The 15,536-nt window shown below is 42.7% G+C and overlaps 1 protein-coding gene across 1 annotated transcript in view; it reads left to right on the top strand.

Moving 5' to 3' along the window:
* Window positions 1-13,614, top strand: part of cpne4a (copine IVa) — a 97,286-nt gene extending 83,672 nt beyond the window's left edge. Inside the window, exons 13-16 of the mRNA XM_050046344.1 lie at window positions 1,097-1,148; window positions 3,297-3,430; window positions 4,800-5,036; window positions 8,327-13,614. Coding sequence (XP_049902301.1) covers window positions 1,097-1,148; window positions 3,297-3,430; window positions 4,800-5,036; window positions 8,327-8,458 — 555 coding nt within the window. The 3' untranslated portion in view covers window positions 8,459-13,614. The remainder of the gene's footprint in view (window positions 1-1,096; window positions 1,149-3,296; window positions 3,431-4,799; window positions 5,037-8,326) is intronic.
* Window positions 13,615-15,536: the final 1,922 nt, after the last annotated feature.

The following is a 15,536-nucleotide window of genomic DNA, read 5'->3' as shown; positions in this document are numbered from 1 at the left end:
TGGATTTCCTGCCCGACATGTTATTAACTAGCCTGTGGAATAACCGCAGGTACCAGCCCTGGAAATTAACCTGACTCCTGTCTGACTGCTGAGCGTGGACACTTCCTGTGTCTGTCCTTTCAAAGTAAAGTCACACATGGTCCAGTCATATAGGTTTGGATTTATTGTGACAAAGTGCAGCTCCTCATAGAGTTTCACGTTGTTTTTCTGCGACTAAAGCCTAGTTCACATTACACGATTTTCACCCTGATTTTGCGTCACGGAGACTATTGTAATCTTTTGAGTGTTCATACCTGGCGACGTGCGATTCTGTCAGTGGGGGTCTCGCCAACTGCCTTACGACCTGTGTGTGCACACCACAAGATTTCTCCACTGAGCCCTCGCCGACAGAGCCCCAGATAATGCGGTGACGTCACCAAACTTGGAGACGACACATCGTAAAGCCATGGATATCCTTTATTATCCTGGGTCCACAACACAATGCGCTCTCACTGAGGATCATTTCTATCCTGAAATAGTGAGAAGAATTTATTATATGTGGTTTAAAGTGTGTGTTCTTTCCTGAACGTTACTTTACGGCATGAAAATGCTTAATTTGCCAATGAAGTTTGGCAGCCACACACTAAACCCATGCCTGATGGATTCTCCTCAGGGGTTTTGCTGACAATAAAAACATTATGAAATAGTACAACAGTAATTCTTTAATCCTTCCACCTTCCTTCATGGCTTCACTTTCCATCACAAACATAAACGCTTTTGTTTTCATTAACGCAGCATCAGTCACAGCAGTGATTGACACTTCCTGTCATGACACCCTCCAGCCTCACCTATAGGAGACAGAGTGGGGGGGTGACCTGTCCTGTGAGTCTGATTGGTTGTTTCAATAATACAGAGGGAGGACAGAGTCAGTGAGCTGCTGCGATTAGATGTCAGGGAGAAGAAAATGAAAGAAGAATGAAGAGGGATGAAGGTGGAGAGAGAGGGAGACAGAGGGAGGTTATTTCATTGTCGAAGCTCTTTCTTTTTCTGATGAAGAGATCAAACAGACTTCCTGTTTCTCCCCCCTCCACCCTCACCCCCTCCCCCTCCTCTCCAGGTCTCCCACGACTTTGCAGTGAATTTTAACGAGGAGAACCCAGAGTGTGCAGGTAGGTGCTTTGATTTCACGCTGTCTTTGAAAAAAACAGAAGGAGTCCAATATTTGATAGTGAAGCTCAGAAGTTCGAGTGCAGAGGAAACTCTTTGATGTGAGAGTTAGTTTGACGATGACGAGGGTGCAGATTGAAGGAGCTTCACCAGTCCGAGGCCTCGATGATGGAGGAGGAGACGGTGTCTGCAGGTGACTCCAGCTCAGGTGTACGAGCACACTGAGGAGGATCTCCAGTCTGCAGGGTGACAGTCTGAGTCAGATTCATTTATGTAAAGCTCCGTGCAGACTGGATTTGTGTCTGCTCTGGAGGTGTGCTGGTTTTAAAAGAACCTGCTCTGGTCAGTGATTTTAATGAGCTGCTGTGTCTCTGTGAGCTGTCTGCTTTGTCCCCCTGTCCTTTAAATCCCTTCCTTGTATTTGAAAGTGGATTTCTGAGCTGCTTGTCCTTCTACCTTTTTTTAATCAGCCCAGTGGGAAATTTGAGTCTTTTTATGCAGCCTCACCTGAGAGCTCACTGGACACACGAGCTCATTCCAGAGTTCAAGATTAAGTTCTTTATTGTCATATACACAGATAAGATGACAATAGCAATGACGATCTTAAACCTCAGGCTCCCTCCAACAATGCTCATACAAATATGTATGAAAAGAAAGTAGTGCAAGTAAAAGATGAGAATCCAAGACAGAAGGTAGTGCCGACATTAAACTTTAATACGTGTTATAGTTTGTGCACCTAGGATGTTCCCTTTTTCTGAGCTGGGAAGTCTGTTCATGAGCTTTAAGTTGTAACGTGGAAACATTTCGGACCCTACAAAGATGTGTTAAAAACAGGTTGAAGTTTTATGTTTAAGTTACTTTGTCCCACACTATCTATTAAATCCACTAAAATATTGCTTTACCTGACTGATGCTGAAAAAACACCTGTACTGCCACGGCGCAGCGCATCATGTGCCGCCCCTAGCACACACTGGACGTGTCGCACTGCAGCTCATCAACACACGACCACACAAAGTAATCACTACTTTTACTGACAGATCTGAACTTCCTCCACCTCTGTGTTAGCTTAAATCATGTGTGTACAGCCATTAATTAAAACTGACTTATGACCTGGAGAGCTCTCCAGAGCTGTGACTCACCAGGAAGTATCGTTTTGACCGTTGTCTTTATAATGACGGGACTGTGAGATGTTTAGCTCGGGATATTATTGTAATTGATTTACTGTAATTGACATTCTTCGTCACACACGAGACACAGCAACAGCTACAGAGTTCTCTTTATATACCCATGGTGAGGAGAACAGGTGTATGAAAAGAACGAGCTATTTGTTTGCACACAACAGCTTAGTTTTAATTTTACTCTTATATGCGTTTACTAATATTCTTATACTGGTTGTATATCATTTTATTTAGTGTAATATATATTTACATTTGCTTTGTGCTGCTTCTGCTACAACACCTGAATCTTCCCTCTAAGGATCAGTGAAGACATATCACATCGTATTGAATCTTAAACCCAGCTGACTACATGATTGTAATGTAAAGACACACCATGTAAGTCAGACAGACTTGTAGTTGTTGCAAGGTGGACTCAGGCGAACTGTACCCTGCTGCTTTTTGTCATTCTCTCCTGGTCGTTATTTATTGGGTCAAAGACAGAGACAGACTCTGTTTAGCTGAAGGTCTCTCGCCCTCTCGGCTATAAAGGTCATTCATGAGCTCCGAGAGACACTTCAACACCGACACTCTTAATTAAGACTCAGTGTGTGTGTGTGTGTGTGTGTGTGTGTGTGTGTGTGTGTGTGTGTGTGTGAGAGAAGGAGATTGTGTTATCAATGACCTTCAGACAGTAAATCACATCACTGCTGCCACCGGGCATGCTGGGACGCCTCTGAACACGTCCGGAGAGAGATGGAGTGAACTTGACCACCAGAGTCTGGAGAGGCTTCATCTCACTGTGTGTGTGTGTGTGTGTGTGTGTGTGTGTGTGTGTGTGTGTGTGTGTGTGTGTGTGTGTGTGCTGACTGAAGGATTTAATGTTCAGGAACATGTGAGCTCTCAGTTGTTTTTTCAGTGATGTTTTGGATTCTTCATCTTGACAGAGTTTATTGATGTTTTTACTCGCTGACACTGATTAATATTTGCTGTCAGGTATTCAGGGCGTGGTGGAGGCCTACCAGGCCTGCCTCCCCAAACTGCAGCTCTATGGTCCCACCAACATCGCCCCCATCATCCAGAAGGTCGCCAACTCCGCCTCGCAGGAGGTCCACACCAAAGAGGCCATGGTGAGAGAGCCGCTGGGCTGGGACCAGTTTATTGATCACTGTTTTCAGCCTTCATTCAATCACACTGTGCATTCCAAGCCCCATACTACCAAACTATATAGTACACCAGAGAACGATTTATAATGTCCCAATACATAGTATGTCAAATGTGGTATGCCAAAAATACCAGGATTGGTACTTCTACATCAGATCTGATTTTGCAGTCTGCAACCAGCATGCTTTTCTGGTTTCGAACAGTAATAATGGGAATACTGATTTTATAAGTGATCAATGCTGTGTTAACTGTGTGCATACTGCATGCAGCAGTACGTACTTTTTTAAGGACAGCTGCAGTACAAACTGACACTAAAAAGAAAAAGTATGCGATTCAGAACGCACCCACAGTCGGCCGTCTGAGTTGAGGCAGGGAAGTTTGTCGCTTTGACACCAGTCTGTACTGAAACCAGAATCTTATCTTCATAGTTCCACCTCTGTGGCCTCAGAGATATCCCAATCAAAACATTTCGCTCAAGGGAGAGGTTGTCATGAGATATCTTTGGGCAGATCTGTCCAGGCTGGTATTCTATCTGGTATCCTCCAACAGAAATCACAAAGGTTGGGACCTTGTTTGAATAAGTCGAAGGTTGGTGTAGCGAGTAGTTGAGCAAGGCACAAATTCAAGAACCAACTTTCTTTGAGTTTCTTCAAGTTTGTTGTTAACTGAACATCAGGACTGGTAAAGATCAGGAAATCTCAGGGACAGTGAAGTGAAGTGACATTATTTCACATAACAAGACTACAGCAACAACTCTGTTGGCAGTTATCATTTCTCTTCACATACTCTGAGAAAGTTGTTAAACTGCCAGTGTCAAACTTTAGCAAATCAACTGACATTAATTGTGCGCCACTACAGCCAAAGCTTCTGCTGAAAACAGAAATGTCAAATACATGAAAGTTTAAAGAAAAGGAAACATAGATACTTATGTAACACGTCTCTCTTTGGTCCTCATCTGACAGGGTTAGTTTACGGGCAGGTTTGGTTCTTTGACATTTTGAGGACAGATGTGAAGTTAGTTTTTCCTGCATCACAAAACACTTTCAGTTCAAATCTGAAATACAGCAGGTGCATCAAAGAGTGAACCATTAACTTCATGAGTAACAATATCTATTATTTTTGTTTTATAGTTTTTGTTTTGCTCATTTTACCTCTCTTTTTTAACGTATTTTAGGCCATCTTTGAGCTTTAGTTTACATTACAATATAAAGATAAATAAAGATGAAATACTGAATATGACAACCTGATAACCAACCTGAGTTAGATTTCCTGATACAGTTTGACTGAAGAAGTGAACTGAGACGTTGGATGATTTTTATATTCTCTGTCTCGCAGCAATACTTCATCCTGCTGATCCTGACAGACGGCGTCATCACCGACATGGCTGACACGAGGGAGGCCATCGTCCAGGCCTCCCACCTCCCCATGTCTGTTATTATTGTTGGAATTGGGAACGCAGACTTCAGCGACATGCAGATGCTGGACGGAGATGACGGGATCCTTCGATCGCCTAAAGGAGAGCCCGTCCTACGAGACATTGTCCAGTTCGTCCCCTTTCGCAACTTCAAACATGTGAGTCTATCAAATGGACTTTCAGTGAAATTAAATTTTAAAAATTCAGTTCCCAGTTTAACACAGATGTGCATTTACCTAAAGAGGAGCAAGTTTCTCTTTTACTGTCTTTGTCGTCTCTCAAGATCATCCCTGCTGAGGAGTTCCTCAAGGCACAATTGTAGGTCCTCTATTGTTTCTTATTAACAAAGTTCCTTTTGAGGAAACGTGAGACAAAGCATGTTCTGTTGCTATGGCCTGTATATTCTTATGCCTTTTATATCACAGTAAAATAAATAAACAAAAAAACAGTCAAATGACAGTTATTTATTGTGATAATAGCCTTTTTTGGATATAATTTTACAAAATTCTTGTGTAAATGCATGGTCATACATGAATAGTTTTATTTGATTTAACGCATACCAGTGGAACAGAGTACAGCTTGATATAATATATAGCATTTTGCATAAAGTTTAAATTTTTTGGAATAATGGTTAATGTGGATTTCACCCATAGCACCCAGGTTTGCCCAACAGAAATGTTAAAAATGCTGTATAATGCTGCATCTTTCTGTACTGTGGAGCCGCTAAAGTCCTAAAAAGTGACAGTTTTATTTTGTGCACACAATCTCATGCTCCATTCTACCCTCACTCGTGAACAAGATCTCGAGATACTTGAACTCCTTAGCTTGAGGTAGTGACTGTCTCCCAACCCAGAGGGGTCAATCCACTTTTTTTCCAGCAGAGAACCATGGCCTCAGATTTGGAGGCGCTGACTCTCATCTTGACCATTTCACACTTGGCTGCAAACCGCCTTAGTGCATGCTGGAGGTCACGGTGCGATGAAGCCAACAGAACCACATCATCTGCAAACAGCAGAGATGCAATTCTGAGGTCCCCAAACCGGACCCCTTCCTGCCCTTAGCTGCACCTTGAGATCTGTCCATGAAGGTCACAAACAGGATCGGTGACACGGGAAAACCCCGGTGGAGGAAAAACACCCACCAAGAATGTGTTTGATTTCACATGGACGCAGCTCTCACTTTGGTCATAAAGGGACCAAATGGCTTGTATCGACGACCCCACTACCCCGTCTTCTTGCAGTGCCCCCACAAGACTTACCAGGGGACACGGTCGTAAGCCTTCTCCAAGTCCACAAAATACATGCAGACTGGATGGGCAAACTCCCACGACCCCTTCAGCAGCCCTGCAAGAATGAAGAGCTGCTCCACTGTTACATGACCAGGACCGAAGCTGCGTTGTTCCTCCTGAATCTGAGTTCCAACAATAGGTCCGAGCTTCCTTTCCAGCACCCTGGGGTAAACTTTCCCAGAGTTGGAGCACACCCTCTGGTCCCTTTTTTGAAAATAATAATCTAATAAATAAATAAATAAATAATAATTCATAATAAAATAATAATTTTCTGATTTTGCTAATGTAAACAGAAACAGTTCCCCAAACTCTAAATTTCCTTCCAGCCCCTGTTATTACTCACTGTAAAGCACGTGTTGTTTGCTGTGTTAATGAAGTTATTAATACAAACACATTCAGCTGTTCACAGCCTCTGTTATCCAGGAAATAACACCCTTAAATATGGGCACCAGATGGTGTGTTAATTTGAAAGCTGTCTTCTTGATAGAAATTTATACAGTGTGGAAATATAACTTTGTGTGACCCCATAGTATTGTAACAGTGGATGAAAGCAATAAGCCAGGAGGAGAGGAGTAGAAAGAGAGTTTTTCAGAGCATATTGGAAGTGGAGGAGGACAAGACGAGGGTGTGAAGTTATTGAAGAAATGAGTTTTTCATCCGTTAAGGAGTAAGACGGGGTGGCAATCTGCCAACCGATCTTAAGTGGGAAATATTTTATTTCTCTCAAATTAATTTTGGGTCTTTAACAAGTCTGAAGGTTACAGACTCTACGGTATAGAGGAGATTTATCTTCACCATTTGGACTCATTTTACAGACACTGGACGCATTTTCCCTCCTGGGTTTAATCTGTGTGATGAATGAGAGTTTCTCTCTTTGGCCCAAAAGGAAGCAATTTTCATTTGACAGCAGCAGAACGAGGCAGAGCAGCTCTGACTGACTTCAGACGACCACAGTTGCTGTCTGTGATTTCTCACAAGAGCAGAATTCGGGTTTTAATAGAAAGATACTTTTATTCTGTGCAATGCAGAATAACAGTGTTTATAATCTGCAGTACATTATGCAATATATTGATATTTTTTGATATTGTGAGACTAGATATAGATACCTAGACTAAATATCGTCTTAGGTTTTGGATATCAAAATATTGTATGTTTTGTCTTTTTCTTGTCTTGTTGGCTAAATTCGCTAAAAATCGTTTTAGAGCATTGCAGAGAAAAGTAGCAGTGGTGTGAACTGGCCGGTCTGAGCTCGACTCAAGCTGGCTGATGGTGTCACCTGCAACTCAACTGGTCAAATCACCGGTGGTTGGTTTTAAAGCCCATCACCTGTCTGCAACCATGATCAAATTTCTCTCTGGTTAATACGTAAAGCTCATGACGACAGGTGAGAGTTGAAACGTAGCTCAACCTGTCAATTCTGAGCTTCACCTACAGGCTCAGCTTCCTCTTCACCACGGCAGTCTGGTTCATTACCTGCATCTCTGCTGACGCCACACTACTTCGTCGCATGCTTCATGTTATTTCTCAAATGAACAAGACCCCAAAATACTCAAACTCAGCAACAATCAACTATTATCTGGCAGAGTTCCTTTGCCTCAGAGTAGGTGCTCACTCTTATTTCAGTAACATCAGACATGGTTACAAGTTGTTGAATATCCGATGCAGAAGCCTGATGAGAGGTAGACTCAGACTGACACTTCTGTACTTGGACCCAACCATGGTGGGGAAAAGTCACTTTTCAGAAGCCAATTCTCAAATTTCAAATAACAGAGCATCCATAAACAGAAAACTATGAGACAACAATTCTCGCCTACAACTGTATCATCATATGACTGTGATGGATCTGCAGAAAGTTAAAATCTGCAACTTGATTTTCACAGCATACAGTAATGAACTGAAACAAATGGCTGCCTGGAGGGAAGAGTCCGTCCTCAACTTGATGGATGATGGAAAAACATTCAGCGTGAATGTGAAGTAAAACTGATTCTTTCGTTAGCTGTAAAATGCAAGACCACCGTCATGGTCCTTTAGATAGGAACCTGGAATGTTCGTCACTTTCATTCCTGTTTTACAACACGTTCAATTCAGCATGGGTTTAGATTATACATGTTTAAACCACATGAACAGTGTGATGGATATTTCTCTCTGTCTCCTCCCCAGGCGTCTCCAGCTGCTCTGGCTAAAAGCGTCTTAGCAGAGGTGCCCAACCAGGTGGTTGACTACTACAACAGCAAGGGCATCAAGCCCAAAGTGCCCAGCGAGTACCAGTCTTCCAGGCCGTTCGGCCCGTGAGCGCCGCCTCCACAGTTGCTCCTGGACAGCACAACCTCTCCTGGACTGAGAAAAATGTTTACTGTCTTTTGTTTGTTGTTGATGTGGATGTTAAAGGTGCTACACGTGGCGTTTTACCATGAAGAAGTGGCTCATGTCAGTGTACAGGCTGGACTAACAGGAAGTTTTGTTGGATTGCTTTATGGCACAAAACAGGTAGAAGGTGTTTCATTACCTGTCGTCATCTTTTAGAAACAGTAGTAAGAAGCAGGTGAAGCTGCTGGTCACAGAAGTGCTAGGGTAGTTAGGATGCTCCCAGGGGGGAATTGTAAAGATATCTTTACACTCACACATTGGATATAAGAGACAGAATTAGTCAAAGTAGCTAACGTGCCAATTCAAAGAGCATTGTGATAAAATTAGGAGTGAGGGCCGTGATGCAATGCAGTTTGTCAACCTGCAGTGATGAGCCTCTTGAGGCAGCCATGGCTGACATAGAAAACCAGAAGGTTGTGATGCACATTAAACGTTGTCAGTGTTTCACCCTCTAGTGTTCCTGAATGCAGAAAAGTTAATCATACAAAGGATCCAGCACAATGTTTTTCAGACCTGAGTACAAGACGTAAGCGTGATGCGACTATATCTTAGAGCTCATGTGGGAGTAACTGTAATTTCTAATTTCTAATTTTCTAACTTGTAAACATCATTCACGTCATGATCCAACTTTGATCACCACTAGAAACCAGGGTTTACACTTATTAGTAGCTTGTTTTGTAAGCATATTTGCTAACTATGTAGCATTACCTTTGATATGCTTTAAAGAATTGTAGCTAACGTTTGTGTTTCTTTTGTTTTGTGATAGTGTTTACAATGACAGCCGGGTCACATCAGCGTTCATGACAGCAACATTTCAGCAACAAAAAGATTAATTTCAGTGGAATTAAGATGGAGGCAAAGTAAATCTATGCAGAGCTTTTGTGTAGAGGACAGTGTGTAGTGGACTTACATGCATGTTGAGGTAAAGACCAGTTGTTTTTAACGTAACAGATGAAGCAGAGTCTGAAAAAGAGGATGCTATCATATTAGCTTTGTAGCACCATCTAATTTTGCATACTTCTCTGTCAGAGTAAAAAACTGCCAACACTTATGGTACAATCTCTTGAATAAACTGTGATAACGTTTAGTCCAATTAGCAACTAAGCCAGCTAGTTTGCCAAACACAAGTTAGCTGACTGGTAGCAAGTCAGCTAGCCTGATGAGCTATTTTGGCTGGCTAGGGTCAGGATATTACTGTTTAGCTAGCATGATAGCAGTTAGCTCACCAGCCACAGTAGCTCGCCAACTAGGCCTGCAAGTAGTCCCTGTATCACCAAGTTTCCAACACTGCCCAGTTTGTGGATGCTGATGACATGACGGCTCACAAACTGGGACACTGGGATCTTCAGTCCCACATCACATCGACATCATAGAGAGCAGAGAGGTCTGATAAACAGTAGCACTAAATGTATCAGTGAGGTGAGGAAGAACTTCATCTCATCTTGTGGTACAACTTATGTTCCATGTATAAAAATGCTAACTGTTGCACCTTTAGCATCCATTGTGCATGCGGGGCCTACAGAGACTGAGCTGATCGTAACCTTCAGGAGTGTTTTTACAGGATGTGAAAAGCACACAAACACACAACACTGACCAACCCAATCACTGCTTCCCTGCAGACAGCATGACGGGCAGGGAAACAGTCAATGATGGAATGTATGAACCCCCCTCCTCCCCCTCTGGTTTGGTTTTATAAGAGTTTATCGATATTTTGCTAAATTTCGTAAGGTTCGTACGTTGTAAAGCATTTTGGATCTCTGCCAGATGAACAAGCGAGCTGCCTTCACAGACGTCTGCATCCTCTACTGTTTTTTTCTAAAGGCGAGGCAGATGCATGAACTGTTGTTTTGCATGCAAATCTCCATGCAGGACTCCCCGGTCCTTGTGCTCTCTGTTTCCTGGTAGTGAGTAATATGAGTAATAATAACGTTTACAATGTACCCGATGATGGGGCTGTTCTACTCTCAAGCATGTTCACGTGTAAACGAAAATGTGTGAGTAGATTTAAAAGCACAACCTGAGTATCCTTGGAGAGATTTCTAGATTATGGTGATAGATTTTGGTCTCTTTGTGCCACAACACCTGTCCATCTCTCTCTCTGTCTTTGAGGAACTGATTCATTTTCTTTTGTTTTACTTGGTTTTATTAAATAATTACTTCTGGGATTTGGACCTTTTAAGGGTGCAACCATATTTGCATCTTTCAGTCTATATTTCTTTTAAGTAAGATCATTTCCTGTCACTTGTAGAAAACCTTCAGTGCAAACTTCCTCAAATCTACAGTTGGCTTTATTCCTACGTCAGGATCAGATTTCACGCCCCACCTGCCGATCCATTTTCCACCACTCATACAAATCCAGGTTGCTGTGGCGGCACGCTAAACAAGGTAGTCCGGACATCCTTATACCCAGGTGTCTGTGAAGATTCTCAGTCATTCAGGTCATGGTGTAACTAGAAGTGCTCAGTCAAAGGTGACTGGCACCAGTAAGGCTTTTGAATGATAGGCATCTTCAATAATCTGACCGAAGTCCACTTGCCTTTGACTAAGCACTACAAAATAGGGCACAGAAAAGTTGATTTGTCGACGTGTCGACGTCATTGGCACAAGTCGACACCCCCTGGGAGGAGTTGACAAGTCGTGTGTTTTTTCCCCCTCTCTCTCTCTCTGTGTGCTTGTGTACGGAATGCAATCGCTGCCTCTGATTACGCTGATACTTTATCCTTGACGGCGTACTATAAGCGGAGCAGACTCCGCGAGGAATGTCGGCAGTCATTCGGGCTTTCATAGTCGAGCGCACTTCCGTGTTGTAGTTTCCTGTGAAAAATCCCCGCGATGTGAAAAATACATGCCGAGCAGTCACTGGTGCGCGGAGCGGAGTCCGCGCGGTTGTAAAATCTGAGCTTTGCGCACACAGGGCTTGCGGATGTCCGCTTTGAGTCTGCGTGGACCTCCGCAGAGTCCGTTCCGTGTACGTTCCGCCCGAGTATGTTCGGGCCTTGACAGACACACATCACATGTGTGGAGATACTTCACTTTCCTCCACCGTGTCAATGTGATGACGTCATCAAATGACTTGTCGACTCGACTCGACTTTATTGACAGATAAGTCAACCTGAAAAAAATCAAAGTCGTTAATACCCTACTACGAAATATATCATATTTTCACGAGCCATGTCGTCCAGCTTTTCCTGGGGATTCTGAGTTGCTCCTTGGCCAGATAAGGTTAATGATCCCTGAACAAGCTCTGGGTCTGATTCCTTTTCTCCTTCTGGTAGGACATACTGGGAAAAACCTACACAGGGAGGTGACCAGGAGGCAACTTAATCAGATGCCCAGACCACCTTAATTGGCTCCTATGAGGGAACAGGAGTAGAACTCTTTCTAAATGTCAAAGCTCCTCAATTTGTGTCTTTATTGACAATGTAAGCATAATCAAATTCTGATAAAGTCTTTAAGTCAGGATCAAACTTCATGATCCATCCATCCATTGTCACTTGTCTGGGTCCTGGTCTCAATGGCATGCTAAGTAAGGTAGTGCACAAGTTCTTCCTATTACCCAGCTCTCCCTGGGGATCCAAAGGTTTTCCACAGTCAACTGGGACTAATCCCTCAAACAAATTCTAAGTCTGCCACAGTGTCTCCTCCCAGTTGGACATGTCCAGAAAACCCCCACAGGAAGACATACAACAAGCGTCCTGATCAGATGCACGAAGCACCTCAACCGGCTCCTTTCAACATGAAGGAGCAGCTGCTACTGTCAGCATCTTTTGGATGTCCGAGCTCTTCGCCCTGTCAGACACTGAAGGAAACTCATTCCAGCTTCTTTTGTCCATGTTCTCACTCTTTCGGTCATTACCCGAAGCTCATGACCACAGCTGAGGGTTGGAATGTAGACTGAGAGCTTTGCCTTCAACATCCACATTACTGCTGATGCACCAATCGACCAGTCAACCTTATTCAGATCCGGGTCATGGTGGCACCAGACTATGCAAGGCGGTCCCTTTCCTCAACCACATCCTTCAAGTCCACTTTGGAGGATCCCAAGATGTTCCCAGGCCAGATGAGAAAGGCAGTCCCTCCATTGTGTTGTGGATCTGCCCTGGGGTCTTTTCTCCTAGGTGGAAGTGCCTAGAGAACTTTAGCATAGAGGAACCACCTCAACAAGTTCCTTGAAATGCAAAAGAGATAGAGAAGGTTCTAGTTCAAGCTCTCCTGGATGCCTGAACCCCTTGCCCAAAGTATTACCAAATCAGCCACTTGTGTCCACAATCTCATTCTATAGGTCAAAACTCATGGCCAAAGGTGAGTTTGAACGTCGAGAACTTGACCTTAAGACTCAACTCCCTTTTGTTGAAGCCCAAAAGGCTGTTAACAATACCATATGGCTGATCTAGTGTTCCATCTTCCATCTGAAGATACTTGAAATCCTTCATCCGTGTCATGATTTAAATGGTTTGATCTGACTGATGTGGGGGTGTCCGCATGAAATAAGCCTAGGGTATAGTTTTATTGGATTCTTCTTGAAAAAAAAAAATAGCAAGTCCAATTTTTGTCTTCTTGCACAATTTCTATGAAGTACTCCTGAATTCCTGATCCTGGACGTTCTAATTAGCTTGTTTTACCTGATCAGTGTTGCTTGCTAGTGCGCTAGCTTCAAAAGTTGCCAGATGACTTAGATTTAGAAATAAAGTCGCTGAGAGGATCTGAAAGGTCATTAAATCTAGTGAGAAAGTCAGTTAGTCGGCAACACTGTACCCGATCAACTCAAACAGAACATTGATAGGAGTAAAAATCTTGCCCCATTAATGACTTGTGCGAGTTACTTCAGGAACCTTATCTGCAGATTGCTTTTCATGTGTTGCATTTTGCATTAATACAGCATTTTCATATTATTTCAAAGTACTTCAAAGACACTTTCAAGTTTACTGTTTGAATAATTGATTTATCATCATCACAGGAAAGTACAGGCACTTTGCATTTTTGTTCGTTCTGTTGAACAAAGACAGAAGATGGCGGACAGGTGTTGGACACATGACTTATTGTTGTGTTAACATGCAGTATTGTGTGCAAAACAATGACAAACTGACTTATGATAATAAAAGTTTTATCAGTAACATCTGAGTGCGTTCAGTGTTTTATGAGAGATCGGTTGGAATGAACAAGTCAGAAGAACCTTTAGGCTAGTTTATATTTTTATATGAGAAAATTATTTCCAGACACAAAGTCTCTGTGTGTATCAGCTCCCAGTGTGAGTGTGTTGAACTGTGGGTTGTTTGCTGTTTAACCTCGTGAGAGTAAAGAAGAAAATGAAGGAGAATCTCCCAGCTGTCCCAACATCCTCAGTGTGATTCCCAAACAACAGCAGCAGTAATTAAAGCTCTCGGCTGTTTGTTCGGAGGCGTGACGAGTTCAAAAAGAGGAGGAGAAGGATGAAAGGAAGCCATTAACTCTGTCAACAGGACAAAAGACGCCAAAAGACTCGACATAAAGCTGCTGTCACAGTGAACACAACACAAGGCGACGGGTTTTTGAAGCTGCTCAGTGTGGAGAATCACAGACACAAGCGAAAACATCTCAATCAGAATTCAGGCCAGAACTCACACTACTGCTTTTAGTGTTAAATAAGTCATCACTACATTGATTCTGAAACATCACCAAATATGTCAGTATTGCTTCCAAATAACCTCAGATGGTAACTGGATGAAGAAATCTGATCACTAATGATCAAATCCATTAAAAAAAGTAGTAAAACCCTCCAGTACCCTCTAATACCATGTAAAATTCAAAGGGATCAATGCACTTGAATTTGTCAAAGGTAAACTTAAAGAGTAAAGACACATAGCAGGTGGATTAACACACCTCCCCACAATGTTTTTTATTCTGCTGTAGAGATTTCTACTAATATCTAGTTTGGTCACACCTCTCATTTTTTGCATATAAAAGGCCCTTTCATAGCTAACTGGCTTGGTGCAGAGTTTTTGACTTTTCAGTTTGATCTGAACCAAAATCACAGGTGACCACAGTTGAAACCAAACAACTAGACCCTGCAGGAGGCTGCCACAGTCTGGATCACACTAAATGGTTCATTATTTGAATGGGTTGGATTTTTGAGCCAATTACAGGAACCAATCCGACCAATTGTCAGGCTACTGTCAAGTGATAAGAGCAGCATAGTCCCCCAGTGGTTTTGCAACAGTGAGAGTGACAGTGGTGGCACTCAGAGCCAGGCCATCAGGTGATCCCAGCCCAAGGCAAAGGAGGGGCCAGTGAAAAGGTCTATGGTTGACCTTTAAATTGGATCACGTATAACAATTACAATTAATAACATGAGCCCCTCTAATGTCAACATGTGAGGTGAACTGCTGCCTGATTAGCTTTAAAGTGCCTCACCAAACATAAGGGTCTCCTTACAGAAAGTCAGGGTACAGAGAGAACAAGAAAATGAAAGGAGCTGAGAGACAACGGCCACATGTCTGACAAAAAAGTGTGTAGAAGCAGCAGGTGTGACAGGTGAAGAGAGGCAGAGTAATGTTAGCCAATAACACCTGCTGTATTGGCTCAGTTTTGAAGCTACGGTGAAAAAACAGGTGTCTTATCAAACTAAAGGACATGAGGCATCCATTGGTATTAACCATGTTATGCTATCTTGTTGGAAATGGGGGCCAAATAATGCTCCTAAGTTACGCTAAATTTTGGCGAGGGGAAAAGGAACATTGCCTTTTTTATGATGTCATACCTTGCAGTAATTTCCTCAGTCAATGTTTGATTATACTTTTCTGTAATCATTCATTGGAGGGCATTTCTGCAGCCAAAAAATACAAAACACAAGTGGAAATATGTTTAATTGGATTATAATTGACCTATGGCTAAGTCCCGCCCTGAAACGCAATGAGCCAATCACAGTGCATATAGCCATTCCCATACACTGGGACATTCTCTGCCTGGACGTCCATTGAAATGCATTACAGAAAGTCAGTTTGTTCGGTTTTATGAGCTTTTTCTG

This window comes from Epinephelus moara, chromosome 6, assembly GCF_006386435.1.
Source record: "Epinephelus moara isolate mb chromosome 6, YSFRI_EMoa_1.0, whole genome shotgun sequence".
NCBI lineage: Eukaryota > Metazoa > Chordata > Actinopteri > Perciformes > Serranidae > Epinephelus > Epinephelus moara.
This window is presented reverse-complemented; position numbering and strand designations above follow the sequence as displayed.